This window comes from Oncorhynchus mykiss, chromosome 17, assembly GCF_013265735.2.
Source record: "Oncorhynchus mykiss isolate Arlee chromosome 17, USDA_OmykA_1.1, whole genome shotgun sequence".
Taxonomy (NCBI): Eukaryota; Metazoa; Chordata; class Actinopteri; order Salmoniformes; family Salmonidae; genus Oncorhynchus; species Oncorhynchus mykiss.
Genome location: NC_048581.1, coordinates 14,936,607 through 14,956,263, shown reverse-complemented (window position 1 = coordinate 14,956,263; position 19,657 = coordinate 14,936,607). Strand labels below are relative to the sequence as shown.

Below are 19,657 nucleotides of genomic sequence, written 5' to 3'. Positions count from 1 at the left end.
GCCCTCTTGCCATTATGTTTCAGGTGTTCAGGGTCAAAGCTGCAACAGAGTGACTTACACCAAGAGGAGAATCTGTGTCTTGAAGGGGTCAACAGTGGACATATCCTGTACTTATGTTAGTTATTATTCCACCACATCATCATTCTGGTTTAGAAGTGATAAGTCGACCCCTGAAGACCTAACCACAGACCCAGGGTATGCAGGTCGTGTGGAGTACCCTGGAACATACAGAGGTCCCTCCTCCCTGAGAATCACAGATCTGAGAGAGGAGGACTCAGCTGAGTATCGCTTCACTTTTAAAACAGACAACTTTGACTGGGGTCATAGTTTCCCAGGAACAACTCTGTCTGTCACAGGTAATAAATACTACACTGTATGATACAACTGTAAATCATAATGAATTACAGGATAAATATATTAACCATCCTGTTGACACAGAGGTGTATGTGGTTTTATACATATTGTTTCAGGTCTGCAGGTGAAGGTGACTCCTGCTGCAGAGGGACAGAAGACACTGACCTGTATCACCACCTGTACTCTGACTGACAACCCCACCTACATCTGGTACAAGAACGGACAACGTCTAGATGAGCCCACTTCCCAACAATACTCTAGTAATACCCTAGTAGTGTTGGGTCATTCTGTGGACAGTTACTCCTGTGCTGTAGAACACCATGAGGACCTCCACTCTCCTGCAGTGTGTAAGTATGAATTAAAAAACTATTCTACTTAGAAAGTATCAATCATTTAATATCAATGAGAAGAGTATTACTGCTTTATCTATCAATATGCATCATTACATAGAAATTACAGACAATGTCATAGATGTATGCATGTCTATAGTTAGAATGTTCAGTACCTCAGACACTTGAAGAATAGTTTAGTAGACACTCAAGTCCTAAAGTATCTCCAAATGTATTATTGTTCATGTTTTGTGTAAGTGATAGTTTTAGATAGTTCTCTGAGTTTAGATATGATTTATTTTTGACATGTCATTTGAGGTAGTATACTACAATCCTGACCCTCTGACATATTCTGCTTTACTAGATGCTCCAAAGAACCCCTCAGTGTCAGTCAGTCCCTCTGGTGAAATAGTGGAGGGCAGTTCAGTGACTCTGACCTGCAGCAGTGATGCCAACCCACCTGTGGACAAATACACCTGGTACAAGAAGAACGTAACCTCACCAAAAGCATCAGGACAGAGTTACAGCATCACTAACATCATCTCTGAGGACAGAGGAGAATACTACTGTGAGGCCCAGAATGGAAGAGGATCTATGAACTCTACAGCTCTGATGATCATTGTAGCAGGTAAAGTTACATCTTCAATACTTCAATACAAAATGATGTTCAATAAGAAATTATGTTTTAAGGTATCTTCTTCTAGTTTGCCTCATTACACTTTGGTTTATAACTATACATAGGCTTCTATATACAAGTATTGCATTAATGTCCTGTATTGCTGTATATTCATTTACACTTCATAATAACATGTCATCATGTCATCCATTTCATCTATTAGGGAAACAGACCTCAGTTGTGACTGCAGCTGTAGGAATCATAGTGGTTGTTCTGGTTCTCATCATCTTTCTCTCTGGACTTTTGTGGTTCAGGTGAGTAAAGAAGGAAAACTGATATTTGTATTATTCTTTCACCTTAGCACTCTGATTTGTTACTAACTTAATTCATTCATAAATGTATTTATTGGCCCAACGCCCTTAACTGCTAAACTGTATTAGTAACACATACACTTCCACTAGAGGTCAGTAGAGAGCAGAACTCACTCTGTCCATCTTTACAGGAGATTCACAGGAGGAAGTGATGCTTCAACAGACACACAGGTGATTATATCAGTTATCAGTCATTTCCTCTCTCTCCCCCTCTCCTACTCTCTCTATATCTTTCCCTCTCTATATATATCTTTCCCTCTCTCTTTCTCACTCTCTCTCTCTTCCTGTCCACAGAGTGTCAATCCTGACCCTAACAGTGACCCCAACAGTGACATGTACACACCTCTGAACATGAAGACCAGGTCACCAGAGTATGACACCCTGGCAGTAGTGTGTTTGTGTGTGTGTGTGTGTCCATAAACATTTTAGTGGGAGTGTAAATTGCTAACTCAGTATCTTCTTTCAGAATGTGAGGGGACCCTCCCACTTAAGAGAACCACCACAGATCCTGGACTGAAGAGAACCACCACAGAAGCTGGACTGAAGAGAACCACCACAGAAGCTGGACTGAAGAGAATCACCACAGATCCTGGACTGAAGAGAACCACCACAGATCCTGGACTGAAGAAAAGTACCTCAGAACATCAAATGAAGAGAACCACCACAGATCCTAGACTGAAGAGAACCACCACAGATCCTGGACTGAACAGCTACGGTTCCAATCCAAAGCCAGGCCTCACTCCTCTATTCTCTAGCAACCATATCTAGATGGTTTTCCAGACCATGAACTTTAACTTTTGAGTAAATGCTGGAATATATTTTTTAATTTCTTATTATGATAATTATGTATATTGATGATAAATGGGAGGGGTTATGCTTCTGCTTTTTTTCAATGGGATTTTCCCATTTCCATATTTTTTCTTGTGTACCAATCTGTTTCCTATCTATAGTTTACGATTATATTCCTGATATTTTTCTATGGAATTTTGCAAATGAGGGATTTATAACATCAATAGTTTTACTTTCCTCAGCAACTAATATGGATCATATTGAAAACAGCTTTTTAATATTTTTTGCTTTTGGGTTAAGTTTCTCCTGATGTGTTTAATGATGATTTACTTTGTATTGCTGTCAGACATTATTACACATTATTTCTTTTATATTTTATAATACTATATATATATATTTTTAAATGTAATCAGTTCATTACATACATTTAAACATTTGTTGTTTTTTACATTTTATATTAATTATAAATGTATATTACGTAATGCTATATTGTTCAGTGTCATGATATCACGTGTTTTGTCATCACGTTTCATTATTACGTATTTGGCTGGAGGTATAAAATAACTCTTGCTTCTAAAAGGAGTCGGAGTATGTGCAGGAGAGCAACCTACTGGTTCAATAGAAGTGTCAGAATTAGGGGAGCTAAAGTATTCCCTTAAACAGATGTTTTTCTAAAAAACTTTAACATGTCTACATCAAAACGTCCAAATCGTTGCACTGGGTTGTAGGCACAAAAGATAACCCTTTATTAAGCAAAGAGACATGAGCTCAATATCTTGGAATAATAATAATACATTGATTCGTAACTATTTCCACTCAGCTGTTATTTCTGCCTATTAGACACATGATCACATCACTTGTTTTATCATCACATGTTCATTATTACCTATTTTAGATACTTTGCAGTTTTTATAGTGTGGTTTGAGTGTCAATACAATATAAGCATCATGTTGTAAATAAGATCAAAACGATGAATACATCATCTCATAACTATTTCCACTCTGCTCTTGTTTCTTGTATTTCTGCCTATTAACCACATGATGGGACCATTGAACCACATAACCATGAGAGGCTCGGCCAGTGTTTCCTAAACTCAGTCCTGGGGACCCCAAGGTGTGAACGTTTTGGTTTTTGCCCAAGCACTACACAGCTGATTCAAATAATCACATCTTACTGTCGAGTTGATTACTCAAACACAGAGGCAGTGCTGCTTAGTTGTCTTATTAACCTCAGAAATATGATTTCTATTTACTGAAATGACTCTTGTTTATCCCTTTGTGTGCTTCTCCAGTGAAGGGTATTCAGCTGTAGAAGCACGGCCAGTATTTCTTTTCACTTAAACAGCTGTTTTCCAATGAATGTCTATTGTAGCCTCAACAGCACTTTGTAAGTTAGCACCATGGTGTAACCGGAGGACAGCTAGTTTTCGTCCTCCACTGGGTACAATGACTTCAATACAAAACCAATGTAGAACTCTGATACTCTCTATGTTCTCTACTGTAAATGTTCGGAGATAGAGAGTATCAAGAGTTCTACATTCTAAATCATTTTGCACGCCCAATTTTTCAGTTTTTGATTTGTTAAAAAAATTTGAAATATCCAATAAATGTCGTTCCACTTCATGATTGTGTCCCACTTGTTGTTGATTCTTCACAAAAAAATACAGTTTTATATCTTTATGTTTGAAGCCTGAAATGTGGCAAAAGGTCGCAAAGTTCAAGGGGGCCGAATACTTTCGCAAGGCACTGTACATACTGTACATCTAATATTGATTTATTGTGAGGTTTAGCTACGTTTCACCAAAGATAGTACATCAGAATGACTCTCTGGTTTTACAAATAATGAGTGAACCTTTTCTTGTACTTTTGAGACTAATCTATTGGCTGCATTTTACTTTTGGGACAATGCTTTTGGTTCCATTGTACTTTTGGGACTTTGTTATTGGTTCCATTCTAAATACTTTGGCTGCTGCTGCTGTTTGTCCTGCTGTCCACAGGCTGGTTATCAGGTACCAAGACCACTCGATGGAGAGAACCCTCCCTTTCCTCAGAGGACAAACCATACATTCTGTCCCCACCCAGGAAGGGGAGAGACCTTTGTCTTGTAGCAGATTATTTAACAGGTGGCAGACAATGTGAGAAGGCTTGTGAACTATATTGTCATTGTATCTGAGAGGAGGAGGGACATTTATGATGAAATGTGAGGTATATAAACCAATGTACATGGTATTATGACCAGAGCTCTCGAGAATAAACGCTATTGGTTAATGTTGATGACTGGTCTCTGTCTATTTTATGTAAAGAAGAACCCTACAAATTCTTATAAAACGGACAGAGTGTTTTCATTGAATTGGTTAATGAACACATTGGAACCAAATTCATCCAACAGAGACTCACTGCCAGCCTGATGCCAAAGGGTGCCTAGTAATTGCCCCAACAGGGGATAAATAAATGCTATTATTTAATTGAATTACAATTGAATATGGGGCATGTTCCCGGCAGACTATATTGCAGTCCCCTGCCTGCTCTCACAAACATTAGTCCTTCTCCTTTTTTACCTAAAGTGGTACTATAATTCAAAATCAAATAGCTAAGTGATCCATGGTATGACCACCTTAAAACAATTCCATATGTCAGCTAGTAGCCCCCCCCCTCCAAACGGCTCAGACTTTTTAGAGGTTCAGAAACCCAGTGTCAGAGTGAGCAATGTCCAGCAGCTAGACACACAAAACAAATCAAATTGTATTAGTCACATGCGCCTTAATACAACAGGTGGACCATACTGTGAAATGGTTACTGACAAGCCCTTAAGCAACAATGCAGTTGTTTTTATGGAAGAACATTTAGATTTTTTAAATTCAAAAATAAAAATAAAAAACTAAATACATCACACAATAAAATAACAATAAACAACAACATGAAAGATTAATCATTGTCATTTTCAAAAAACACGCATCACTCAGATACAGTAGGACACAATAATCCCAGACAGACAGACAGACTTAGTTATATGGATGTCAGGGTTCACTTTGAGTCCGTTGTTCTGAAGATCAGTGAGCTGAAGACATCTCTTTCACACAAGAACACAGTGGATATACAGAGCAGCTTGCCTTGACCTTGGCATAATGACAGCTCACTGTTGTCTGTTGTTTCTAGCTAGCTAATGTTGATAGCTAAATGACAGCTAACTCACTAGCTAACTATGGGGTCTTGCTGTAATTCAGTGGCAGCACATCATATTGTTCACAATCCAGTACATTCAGAGTAGCTGTGTGATGCAGAGAAATGCTTGCTTATTGCTGAATAACACCAGCTCCATGTAGCTAACATGCTAGCTGAGCTCACTAATTCGCTAATTTCAAACGCCAGATCAACATAAGTCCCAATAACACATTATTTTTACGTGCGTAACTGTTTAATTCTATATATATTTAAGAAATGTTCTACCTTCTATTTTGTATATTTTCATCAGACTAATAGTGACATATGAAGCCTGGAAGCTGCAGTAATGTTGAGATGTCAGTAGGGAGAGCTCTAGTCTAGAACACGGGTACCAAAGATACTCCCCTTTCATCTGTTCTGGAACCTTCAGTACCAGCTGAGGAGGAGTGATGGGAATGGGTCACATTTTGTCTCTTGTAAAACATGTAGGTCCACTCCTCAAATAAAGAAATGTAACTACAGTATTCTGACTTTAGACCATTTTCTATTTAGATACAGTAACATCCCTTATGTGACATGCTGTTCCTGCATGTAAATGCCCTGACTAGGCTACTTTAAAATGTATCAACCACAGAACTCACACTTAGGCTACGCCTGCTTCTACTAACACTTACAGTAGATTACTTCTTGTTTCCACACAGTGACAGTAAGTTGACTAACTGTTCAAGACCTCTCCTCTTCACTTCACTCTGTAAGTACACTTGACAATATCTTGAAATATAGTTTTAGTTTTGATGTTTTTAGCCAAACATCACATGACTTCCTGTATCTTTGTACTTGTTGGTTTATTTTGAACTGTGTTTTGGTTGTTACATCAGGGCCTGTATTCATAAAGTGTCTCAGATGGTCCATATAATTATGATCTAAAAGGCTAAACTGATCCCAGATCAGCTCTCCTACTCTGATACACTTTGTGAATACTGACCCTGGACTGTGGTTTCATGTGTTTAGATCAGTTTATTCATTTACATGTTTAAAACATGATCAGTAGAGTTTACCAGTAACACCCAGATCTCCATTCAATAGGGTCAAGTATAACTGTGTGTGTGTGTGTGTGTGTGTGTGTGTGTGTGTGTGTGTGTGTGTGTGTGTGTGTGTGTGTGTGTGTGTGTGTGTGTGTGTGTGTGTGTGTGTGTGTGGGGGGGTTGTGGTGGGTTGTGTTTAGGAGTAGTATTAACATGAGACACAGTGATGGTGGGTTGTGTTTAGGAGTAGTATTAACATGAGACACAGTGATGGTGGGTTGTGTTTAGGAGTAGTATTAACATGAGACACAGTGATGGTGGGTTGTGTTTAGGAGTAGTATTAACATGAGACACAGTGATGGTGGGTTGTGTTTAGGAGTAGTATTAACATGAGACACAGTGATGGTGGGTTGTGTTTAGGAGTAGTATTAACATGAGACACAGTGATGGTGGGTTGTGTTTAGGAGTAGTATTAACATGAGACACAGTGATGGTGGGTTGTGTTTAGGAGTAGTATAAACATGACACACAGTGAGAAACATTAGACTATACAGAACATGTTCCTCTGTAACTCAGTTGGTAGAACATGGCACCTGCAACGTTATGGGTTTGGTTACCAGGACCACCAATATGTAAAATATATGCACAAAGGACTGTATATTGATTTGGATTGTTGAGTCGACTAAACTGCATAATTTATGGACAGCAGACTACAATACATGACACAGTCAATACAGCAGGCTATGGTGATGTTCATTGGATTTTCTGATAGCTAAAGCTACTATAAGCTGCAAAACCTGGACCCGTACAAATCAGCTGGGCTTGACAATCTGGTCCCTCTATTTCTGAAACTATCCGCCGCCATTGTCGCAACCACTATTACCAGCCTGTTCAACCTCTCTTTCATATCGTCTGAGATCCCCAAGGATTGGAAAGCTGCCGCAGTCATCCCCCTCTTCAAAGGCGGAGACACCCTGGACCCAAACTGTTACAGACCTATATCCATCCTGCCCTGCCTATCTAAGGTCTTCGAAAGCCAAGTCAACAAACAGGTCACTGACCATCTCGAATCCCACCGTACCTTCTCCGCTGTGCAATCTGGTTTCCGAGCCGGTCACGGGTGCACCTCAGCCACGCTCAAGGTACTAAACGATATCATAACCGCCATCGATAAAAGACAGTACTGTGCAGCCGTCTTCATCGACCTTGCCAAGGCTTTCGACTCTGTCAATCACCATATTCTTATCGGCAGACTCAGTAGCCTCGGTTTTTCGGATGACTGCCTTGCCTGGTTCACCAATTACTTTGCAGACAGAGTTCAGTTTGTCAAATCGGAGGGCATGCTGTCCGGTCTTCTGGCAGTCTCTATGGGGGTGCCACAGGGTTCAATCCTCGGGCCGACTCTTTTCTCTGTATATATCAATGATGTTGCTCTTGCTGCGGGCAATTCCCTGATCCACCTCTACGCAGACGACACCATTCTATATACTTCCAGCCGGTCCTTGGACACTGTGCTATCTAACCTCCAAACGAGCTTCAATGCCATACAACACTCCTTCCGTGGCCTCCAACTGCTCTTAAACGCTAGTAAAACCAAATGCATGCTTTTCAACCGTTTGCTGCCTGCACCCGCACGCCTGACCAGCATCACCACCCTGGATGGTTCCGACCTTGAATATGAGGACATCTATAAGTACCTAGGTGTCTGGCTAGACTGTAAGCTCTCCTTCCAGACTCATATCAAACATCTCCAATCGAAAATCAAATCAAGAATCGGCTTTCTATTCCGCAACAAAGCCTCCTTCACTCACGCCGCCAAACTTACCCTAGTAAAACTGACTATCCTACCGATCCTCGACTTCGGCGATGTCATCTACAAAATTGCTTCCAACACTCTACTCAGCAAACTGGATGCAGTTTATCACAGTGCCATCCGTTTCGTCACTAAAGCACCTTATACCACCCACCACTGCGACTTGTATGCTCTAGTCGGCTGGCCCTCGCTACATATTCGTCGCCACACCCACTGGCTCCAGGTTATCTACAAGTCCATGCTAGGTAAAGCTCCGCCTTATCTCAGTTCACTGGTCACGATGGCAACACCCATCCGTAGCACGGGCTCCAGCAGGTGTATCTCACTGATCATCCCTAAAGCCAACACCTCATTTGGCCGCCTTTCGTTCCAGTTCTCTGCTGCCTGTGACTGGAACGAATTGCAAAAATCGCTGAAGTTGGAGACTTTTATCTCCCTCACCAACTTCAAACATCTGCTATCTGAGCAGTTAACCGATCGCTGCAGCTGTACATAGTCTATCGGTAAATAGCCCACCCATTTTTCCCTACCTCATCCCCATACTGTTTTTATTTATTTACTTTTCTGCTCTTTTGCACACCAATATCTCTACCATCTGATCATTTATCACTCCAGTGTTAATCTGCTAAATTGTAATTATTCGCCTACCTCCTCATGCCTTTTGCACACAATGTATATAGACTCCCCTTTTTTTCTACTGTGTTATTGACTTGTTAATTGGTTTACTCTGTGTAACTCTGTGTTGTCTGTTCACACTGCTATGCTTTATCTTGGCCAGGTCGCAGTTGCAAATGAGAACTTGTTCTCAACTAGCCTACCTGGTTAAATAAAGGTGTTCTCAACTAGCCTCCCTGGTTAAATAAAGGTGTTCTCAACTAGCCTCCCTGGTTAAATAAAGGTGTTCTCAACTAGCCTACCTGGTTAAATAAAGGTGTTCTCAACTAGCCTACCTGGTTAAATAAAGGTGAAATAAAAATTTTTAAAAATAAAAGTACTGTACAACATAGGAGGCTGGTGGGCAGATATATAGGAGGATGGACTCATTGTAATGGCTGGAATGAATGGATTAATCATATTCCTATTACTGCCAAAGGAATGAGGACATAATATGAGGACTGGAGGCTGCAGTAATGTTGAGATACCAGTAGGAGGAGCTCTAGTCTAGAACACTGGAACCTTCAGTACCACTTTGATGCAGCTGATGAGGAGTGATGGGAATGGGTCATATTTAGCCTCTTTATAAAATCTAGGCCCACTCCTCAAATATACAAATGCAACTATTTTCTGACATGTTGTTTATGCACGTTAATGTCTTAACATCCTGACTAGGCTACTTTTGAAATGTGTCAACCACAGAACTCACACTTACAGTAGGATACTTCTTGTTTCTCTGCACTGCCAGTAAGTGTTGTTGGTTCAGATGAACTGACTCAGCATCACCTTCCTGTTAACCAGGGTAGGGAGAAGTGTTGACATCTATACTGTGTAGGATGTGTGTTTTAACTTGTCCACGTCCATAACAGCCAGCTCTCTAGACTTTGATGCAGACTCAATGGGCCTTATGTACCTTCCCCTACAGATAGCGTCTGTACTTTGTGTGTGTGTGTGTGTGTGTGTGTGTGTGTGTGTGTGTGTGTGTGTGTGTGTGTGTGTGTGTGTGTGTGTGTGTGTGTGTGTGTGTGTGTGTGTGTGTGTGTGTGTGTGTGTGTGTGTGTGTGTGTGTGTGTGTGTGTGTGTGTGTGTGAGTCACTTGCTGTTTAGCCTCACAGCTTGGGGATAGGAGCTATCATTGAATCTGATGGTCAGTCTTCTAGGACCAGACTGATAGGGAGTAGGGTTGACATCTATACTGTGTAGAATGTGTGTTTTAACTTTTCTACATCCATAACAACCAGCTCTTTAGACTTTGATTCAGACTCCATAAAGCTAATATATACCATCTAGCAGACACTTCTATCCAAAGTCATTCACTCAGGCATTACAGTCATGGGTGCATAAATCCTTCATATGGGAAGTCCCAGCAGGAATTGAACCCGTGAGCCATTCTGTACAAACTGAGTCACACAGAACTACTCTATTCACACTTAGAGTAGGAGTGCGGATCTAGGGTCAGTTTTGCCTTTAAATCTATGATCAATAAGAAATTAACCTTGTAAATATTTAATAACAATTTTTTTCTAATATTTTTTAAGTTACAGCAAACTCGGAATCTGATTACAAGAACTTTTGACCAAAACGCTATAGATATTTGAATTAGGCAGCCTGGAGGTTCAGTTATATTTTACATAACTATTATTTTGTAATGTTATCTGTCTGAAAGAATCATCAGACTTGTGAGACTAAATATGAATTAATGTATTACTTCATATGGTCCTGTAACATGATACACATAATATACATTTGCGTGATTTTTTAAAATCGTTTTTATGACAAGTTAAGGCACAATTTTGTCTCAATATCCAGGAAAGAGTTCTGCTTGATGCAACGTTTCTTATCGCTTAAAATAATAATGTATGAAGTGTAATATTTTTTGTAATCAACCTTTCAGAATAAACTTCATTGTCATTGTTTTCACCTTGTTATAACAGTATCTTCTGTGGAGAGAAAACGGAAAGCTTTCAACATCTCACCTCTTGTACTTTACAGTACATATAGTAACAACAAATAATACATTTACATTGGTTTGTAGAACAATAGTGTTTTATTCACCTTCAATATCATCATGTCAGTACAAAATAAAACAGACACTTTCAGAAGGAGCAATGTCCAGTTACATGAAATATGATGTATTGCCATTTTAAAACACATCATGCAGACACAGTATGACATCATGGATGTTTGGAGTGTTGAAGGTAGTTCCACCAGAGAGGGAATTCCACTCCGGAACACAGAAAGATGGAACATACCGGAATGTTCGATGATTGATAATAGTTAACAAGTTCATTATTATTTCTTGATTTAAAGCCTTTGTCCATAGATGAATATCCACCATTTTGTCCAACTAGTAGTTAGAGAATAGAATACATCATTGTTTAGTGAGAATGTGATGTCATATGTTTCTTGACCCCCTAACTAGTGTCAAACGTTCCCATGTAGGAAGGAGGAGTTAGGGGTGGATGGGAGAGTGGAGATTCAATTGAGAGGTTTACCCCCTGACAGCCCCATTGAGTCTGATTATGGGATAGAACATGGGGTGGGGGCAGTGGTGGTAAATATGGGCATCCCTTCTGATAGGCCACACCCACAGGAAGTGTCACTAAATTACGTTGTTGAGCAGATGCATGGACTTCTGATTGTTCTCATCCTGGACGGGAGGCAGGAAGGGACAAAAAGCACAACAGGTAAGAAGCAGCTGGAGAGAAGGTTTAGTTATATTTCCATGTGTCTCTTTCCTCCTAGAAACCCTGTTGTATAAGAACCCAAAGTGAACCGGAGGGCCTTGTTGTGGTCACAATAACACCCTTTGACGTCCCTGTGGTCCTTCACACATTCCTGAGTCAGTACCTAGGGATTAGTAGAGGTCATCCAGACCGTTTTTACATGTGTAAACAGCTGGATCTCGTCTGAGCGGTTGGCTGGATATGCCGAAACCCGCTACGTGCTTAATGCTGAGTGGTTTAGGTTCTGCCTACTATAGTGCTGTCTGGTTAGAACATGGTGTTGAGGCCCGTCACTCTACTCGTGATGGTCACCACCACCACATACATGCAGACACATCTGTTTCCATTTGAAGATGTTTTATACTATTGTGTGGTTAAATTCGCTGGACTCACACTTCAGTAAGGAACTGCATGTCAAAACTGTGTCAGCAACACAACACTTCTTCTCAAGACTGACGATGCCGTGCACTAACTGAAATTGAGGGGAGGTGGTGTCCTGCAGCACATCCAAGCACCCTGATTGGTTGGATGAACAGCGGTGCAAAGGGTGATTGACAGGGCTGCAGGCCAATCAAGTTGAGAGGGCATGTAAACACACACAGTCATACCATGCCCATAGGGCTCTGGTCAAAGGTAGTGCACTATATAGTGATTGGGGTGTCATTTGGGACGCATTCAGTGTAAAGAAATTATAGTGGCATGTTGTACTACTACAGACATCAGTGTTTGTGTGATTAAATGTGACTTTGTCAAGTAGTCAGTGTTGTGTTTCACCATTCTACCTGATGTATTGTCAGTTTGGAATGTTGTTATTAGCCCAACATTATTGAGGACATTATTATTAGAATGGTGCAGTAATGTTGAGATGCCAGTAGGAGGAGCTCTAGTCTAGAACACTGGAACCTTCAGTACCACTTTGATGCAGCTGATGAGGAGTGTAAATTGAATGTGTTTGTAGAATAGAATGAATGACATCATGGAACTGACCAAATGTGAATGGAACTTTGACCTGTTCCATGTAGAACTCAGAGGGACAAGACAACACATTCTAAGATATTATAAACATTCCATATAGAATAGTCAACATATTGTTAACATGGTTCTGTATTTATATGAAAGTGGAAATGGGGACATTTTGTCTATTATAGAAATGTAGGATCCTCTCTAATACAGTAACCTCCCTTTTCTGACATGCTGTTCTGATTGTCATGCATGTTAATGTCTTAAAGAGGAAGGAAAGGACTGTTCTGCATCAGCTACTTGTGTTCTGACTACTTTAAATATGTATCAACCACAGAACTGACACTTACTAGCAGTTCCCACTCAATACCAGTCAGTTAACTCACTGTACAAGACCTCTCCCCTTCAGTCTGTAAGTACTCTTGAGATCTTGAAATATAGTTTTTTGTTTGTAGCCGTAAGTCATGTCATGTCATGTCATGTCAAGGGTCTCAGACATGGAGTGCTGATCTAGGATCAGGTCCTCCTGGTCCATATAATTATGATCTAAATGGAAAACTAATCCTAGATCCTACTCTAGGACACTTGGTGAATACGAACACTATCATATAATGATGATATAAAAGGTATGTGTGACTTGTTGTTTATCCTCACAGCTTGGGGATAGGAGGTGTCATTCAAGCTGGTGGTAACTGCCTTGCTCAAATTGGCAGAGGTTTCCACCTTGCCAGGTCTGGGATTTGAACCAGTAATGTTTCAGTTACTGGCCCAACGTTCATAACCGCTATGCTACCTGCCGATACCGCTGACACACCATATTACCAAACTATTATGATGAATGTGATTTACACACCATCCTCTCAAGGCTGTGATGATGATGTGTTCTTATTCTGCATCCCAAATGACACCATATTCCCTATAGAGTGCACTACTTTTGACTAGAGCCCTACCGGCTGCCTCCCTGAGGGTATGTATGTAGTTAGTCACCAGCTATAGAGTGCACTACTTTTGACTAGAGCCCTACCGGCTGCCTCCCTGAGGGTATGTATGTAGTTAGTCACCAGCTATAGAGTGCACTACTTTTGACTAGAGCCCTACCTGCTGCCCCTGATGGTTTGTATGTAGTTATTCACCAGCTATAGAGTGAGTTGTTGTTTATGTTTCTAAGACTGCAGGTTGGGAGATGCAACAATGGCCTTGAGAACAGCAGGAAGTGTGTTGGTGGTCTTTCTCTGGTCTGTAGCAGGTATGGTCTCATTCTTATTTTTTAGTTGCTCTGTTTATCAGTCTACAGACATTTCTAAAAGGATAAGAATCATAATGTTATTCTGGTGTGTTCTGTTAGGCGTCTCCACTTCACTTTAAATAGTTATCTTTCACACCTCACTGAGTGATGCTTATCTGTGGTTTCCATTCACACTCAAATCAGGAACTATGGCAACAAAGTGTGGACAAACCGTACTGTCAGTGTGAGCCAATATACCTTGTCTTCATTCTGATACCACTGTGTTGTGTGACTGTGTGTTTCAGTGGTACTGGGTCAGGATGGATGGAGTGTGAAATACACCACTCAGAGAATCTGTGTCTTGAAGGAGTCAACAGTGGAGCTGACCTGCTCTTACACATATCCCAGTGGTTATACAATCACAACAACCTTCTGGTTCACTAAAATGGAGGCTGGTAAAGAACCTAAAGATCTAGGTCAGGACCCAGAGTATGCAGGTCGTCTGGAGTATCATGAGGATAAGAAGAAAGACTGTACCCTGAGAATCACAGACCTGAGAGAGAGTGACTCAGTTACGTACAAGTTCAGATTCATAACAGATCAGGAAGGAGGGAAATATACTGGAAATCCTGGAGTCACTCTGTCTGTTACAGGTACAGTAACATTCTATATACTGGTGATCCTGGATTCACTCTGTCTGTTACAGGTACAGTTACATTCTATATACTGGTGATCCTGGAGTCACTCTGTCTGTAACAGGTACAGTAACATTCTATATACTGGTGATCCTGGAGTCACTCTGTCTGTAACAGGTACAGTTACATTCTATATACTGGTGACCCTGGAGTCACTCTGTCTGTTACAGGTACAGTAACATTCTATATACTGGTGATCCTGGAGTCACTCTGTCTGTTACAGGTACAGTTACATTCTATATACTGGTGACCCTGGAGTCACTCTGTCTGTCACAGGTACAGTAACATTCTATATACTGGCGATCCTGGAGTCACTCTGTCTGTTACAGGTACAGTAACATTCTATATACTGGTGACCCTGGAGTCACTCTGTCTGTCACAGGTACAGTAACATTCTATATACTGGCGATCCTGGAGTCACTCTGTCTGTTACAGGTACAGTAACATTCTATATACTGGTGATCCTGGAGTCACTCTGTCTGTAACAGGTACAGTAACATTCTATATACTGGTGATCCTGGAGTCACTCAGTCTGTAACAGGTACAGTAACATTCTATATACTGGTGACCCTGGAGTCACTCTGTCTGTCACAGGTACAGTAACATTCTATATACTGGTGATCCTGGAGTCACTCAGTCTGTAACAGGTACAGTAACATTCTATATACTGGTGATCCTGGAGTCACCCTGTCTGTAACAGGTACAGTAACATTCTATATACTGGTGATCCTGGAGTCACTCTGTCTGTTACAGGTACAGTAACATTCTATATACTGGTGATCCTGGAGTCACTCTGTCTGTTACAGGTACAGTTACATTCTATATACTGGTGACCCTGGAGTCACTCTGTCTGTTACAGGTACAGTAACATTCTATATACTGGTGACCCTGGAGTCACTCTGTCTGTTACAGGTACAGTTACATTCTATATACTGGTGACCCTGGAGTCACTCTGTCTGTTACAGGTACAGTAACATTCTATATACTGGTGACCCTGGAGTCACTCTGTCTGTAACAGGTACAGTTACATTCTATATACTGGTGACCCTGGAGTCACTCTGTCTGTTACAGGTACAGTTACATTCTATATACTGGTGACCCTGGAGTCACTCTGTCTGTTACAGGTACAGTAACATTCTATATACTGGTGACCCTGGAGTCACTCTGTCTGTTACAGGTACAGTAACATGCTTTATGCTGCTAGTCTGTTGAATTAATATCTACTGTGCATTTAGGTCTAGAAATTGGATTTGCATATATGAAACAGATTTAAGAATTAAATGAGTTTGAGAATGTCTTGCATCATGTGATCAACTCCAGCTCTGCAGGTGAAGCTGACTTACTCAAGTTGGCCAAATTGGGTGACAATTACCTGTAGCACCACCTGTACTCTGAGTAACCCCAAACCCACCTACATCTGGTACAAGAATGGACAACATCTACATGAGAGCACCTCCCCCCAGTACAAATACTCAGTCTACAGTAACAGTAAAGACAGATACTCCTGTGCTGTAAAAGGCCATGAGGATCTCCGCTCTCCTGCAGTGTGTAAGTGTGGATTTAACTCAGTATTCTAGTATACCTTTTCAAGTATAACTCTTCTGTCTGCTGAACAGACCTCACAGTTGTGACTGCAACACTTTGACAAGACAGGATGGCTTAACTGCTTTAGACTACTGAAGCTCACGATTCCACTGTGTAAATAATGCCCTCTTTATGTTTCAGGTGTTCAGGGTCAGAGCTGCAACAGAGTGACTTACACCAAGAGGAGAATCTGTGCCTTGAAGGGGTCAACAGTGGACATATCCTGTACTTATGACAGTGGTTATTATACAGTCAAATCATCACTCTGGTTTAGTCCTAAACAGAGATCTAGGTGGAGGGATAAGTTGACACCTGAGGACCTAACAAGAGACCCAGGATATGCAGGTCGTGTGGAGTACCCTGACAAAGAGAGATGGAGATACACTGGTCACTCCAGTCTGAGAATCTCAGATCTGAGAGAGGAGGACTCAGCTGAGTATCGCTTCACTTTTAAAACAGACAACTTTGACTGGGGTCATAGTTTCCCAGGAACAACTCTGTCTGTCACAGGTAATACTACAACTGTAAATCATAATGAATTACAGGAGAAATATATTAACCATCCTGTTAACACAGAGTTGTATGTGGTTTTATACATATTGTTTCAGGTCTGCAGGTGAAGGTGACTCCTGCTGCAGAGGGACAGAAGACACTGACCTGTATCACCACCTGTACTCTGACTGACAACCCCACCTACATCTGGTACAAGAACGGACAACGTCTAGATGAGCCCACTTCCCAACAACACTTCAGTAATATGCTGGTGGTCTGGGATTCTACTGTGGACATTTACTCCTGTGCTGTTGAAGGTCACGAGGCTCTCCACTCTCCTGTAGTTTGTGAGTCTGAATTAAACTAGGATTCTACTTAGGAAGTATCAATCATTTAAGGTCAATGAGAAGGGTAATACTTTACCTATCAATATTCTTCATTACATAGAAATTACAGACGTCATAGATGTATGCACTCTGTCACAGGTAACACTGCATAGCACATAATACAGTTTTGAAGAGTCAGGAAAGGAATCATTAATTCTAAATGATGTAATCTGTTTTTACTCCCCTTCCATTTAGGTTTTCAGGTGAAGGTGACTCCTAAACAGTATTCAACGTATAAGACACTGACCTGTAGCACCACCTGTATTCTGACTGGTAACCCCACATACACCTGGTACAAGAACGGACAGGTAGAAACTGTGACGACTTCCACCTATTCAGTCCTCCCTAATGCTAAGGACAGCTACTCTTGTGCTGTAAAAGGCCAAGAGGATCTCCACTCTCCTGCAGTGTGTGAGTAAGAATTCAACTCAGTATTCTAGTATAACTTTTCAGATATAATTATTCTGTCTGCTAAACAGCTTCAGAGTTGTCTAACAAAACTAACACACGATTACTGAAGCTCAATATTCTACTGTGTAAATCACGCCCTCTTGTCATTATGTTTCAGGTGTTCAGGGTCAGAGCTGCTACAGCGTGACTTACACCAAGAGGAGAATCTGTGTCTTGAAGGAGTCAACAGTGGACATATCCTGTACTGTTGGTTATTATTCCACCACATCATCATTATGGTTTAGAAGTGATAAGTCGACCCCTGAAGACCTAACCACAGACCCAGGGTATGCAGGTCGTGTGGAGTACACTGGAACATACAGAGGTCCCTCCTCCCTGAGAATCACAGATCTGAGAGAGGAGGACTCAGCTGAGTATCGCTTCACTTTTAAAACTCACAGCTTTGACTGGGGTCATAGTTTCCCAGGAACAACTCTGTCTGTCACAGGTAATACTACCCTGTATGATACAACTGTATATCATAATGAATTACAGGAGAAAATAAATTAACCATCCTGTTAACACAGAGGTGTATGTGGTTTTATACATATTGTTTCAGGTCTGCAGGTGAAGGTGACTCCTGCTGCAGAGGGACAGAAGACACTGACCTGTATCACCACCTGTACTCTGACTGACAACCCCACCTACATCTGGTACAAGAACGGACAATGTCTAGATGAGCCCACTTCCCAACAATACTCTAGTAATACCCTAGTAGTGTTGGGTCATTCTGTGGACAGTTACTCCTGTGCTGTAGAACACCATGAGGACCTCCACTCTCCTGCAGTGTGTAAGTATGAATTAAAAAACTATTCTACTTAGAAAGCATCAAAAACGTTATATCAATGAGAAGAGTATTACTGCTTTATCTATCAATATGCATCATTACATAGAAATTACAGACAATGTCATAGATGTATGCATGTCTATAGTTAGAATGTTCAGTACCTCAGACACTTGAAGAATAGTTTAGTAGACACTAAAGTCCTAAAGTATCTCTAAATGTATTATTGTTCATGTTTTGTGTAAGTGATAGTTTTAGATAGTCCTCTGAGTTTAGATATGATTTATTTTTGACATGACGTCATTTGAGGTAGTACACTACAGTCCTGACCCTCTGACATATTCTGCTTTACTAGATGCTCCAAAGAACACCTCAGTGTCAGTCAGTTCCTCTGGTGAAATAGTGGAGGGCAGTTCAGTGACTCTGACCTGCAGCAGTGATGCCAACCCACCTGTCCAGAGTTACACCTGGTGGAACAAGAAGATTGGAGGTGACTATCAGAGTATGACAGGACCACAGCATGTCTTCAACCAAATCCAGTCATCTGACACTGGAGAGTACTACTGTGAGTCCCAGAATGAGATGGGGACAGACAGGTCTAGGACCATAAACATGGATGTGAAGTGTGAGTAAAGTACAGATCAGTGTTTGAATGAGAAGGTAGCAAAACAATTATAACTAAATGAAGTAATCCTAAAGCATCTCCAAATATGTATTTATTAATTGAATTAACGTTTTGTGTAAGTTAGAGTTTTAGATAGTTCTCTGACTTAACAGATCATTTATTTTTGACATGACATTTCATTTGTAAATATACTACTGTCATAAATATGCTACTGTCCTATCCGTTCTCCTTAACCATCTTCAACACCAGACGGCCCAAAGAACATCTCAGTGTCAGTCAGTCCCTCTGGTGAAATAGTGGAGGGCAGTTCAGTGACTCTGACCTGCAGCAGTGATGCCAACCCACCTGTGGACAAATACACCTGGTACAAGAAGAACGTAGCCTCACCAAAAGCATCAGGACAGAGTTACAGCATCACTAACATCATCTCTGAGGACAGAGGAGAATATTACTGTGAGGCTGAGAATAAATATGGACGTCTCAACTATTCTTCTGTGTCTGTGGACGTTCAGTGTAAGTTCACCTAACCTCATCTTTAATCAGAGGATTTAAATTCATATTTCAATAACAAGTAAAACACTATTTAATACACTGTTGTTACATATTGTCCACCAGACG

General features: G+C 40.9%; 1 protein-coding gene across 5 annotated transcripts in view; it reads left to right on the top strand.

Annotated features, from left to right (window-relative positions):
* The window catches only part of LOC110494998 (hemicentin-2-like), a 187,632-nt gene that overhangs the window by 139,895 nt on the left and 28,080 nt on the right, over positions 1–19,657 (top strand). Inside the window, exons 1-9 of one of the 5 annotated variants that reach the window (XM_036949062.1) lie at positions 6,308–6,371; positions 13,967–14,044; positions 14,329–14,676; positions 16,039–16,266; positions 16,444–16,812; positions 16,911–17,141; positions 17,376–17,591; positions 17,749–18,078; positions 18,190–18,420. In XM_036949062.1, the coding sequence (XP_036804957.1) occupies positions 13,990–14,044; positions 14,329–14,676; positions 16,039–16,266; positions 16,444–16,812; positions 16,911–17,141; positions 17,376–17,591; positions 17,749–18,078; positions 18,190–18,420 (2,008 nt within the window). In that variant the 5' untranslated portion in view covers positions 6,308–6,371; positions 13,967–13,989. Of the gene's footprint in view, positions 1–23; positions 357–470; positions 702–6,307; positions 6,372–13,119; positions 13,211–13,374; positions 13,425–13,966; positions 14,045–14,328; positions 14,677–16,038; positions 16,267–16,443; positions 16,813–16,910; positions 17,142–17,375; positions 17,592–17,748; positions 18,079–18,189; positions 18,421–19,657 lie in introns of those variants that run through there. The other 4 variants (XM_036949061.1, XM_036949063.1, XM_036949060.1 and 1 more) reach the window with 4 other exon arrangements.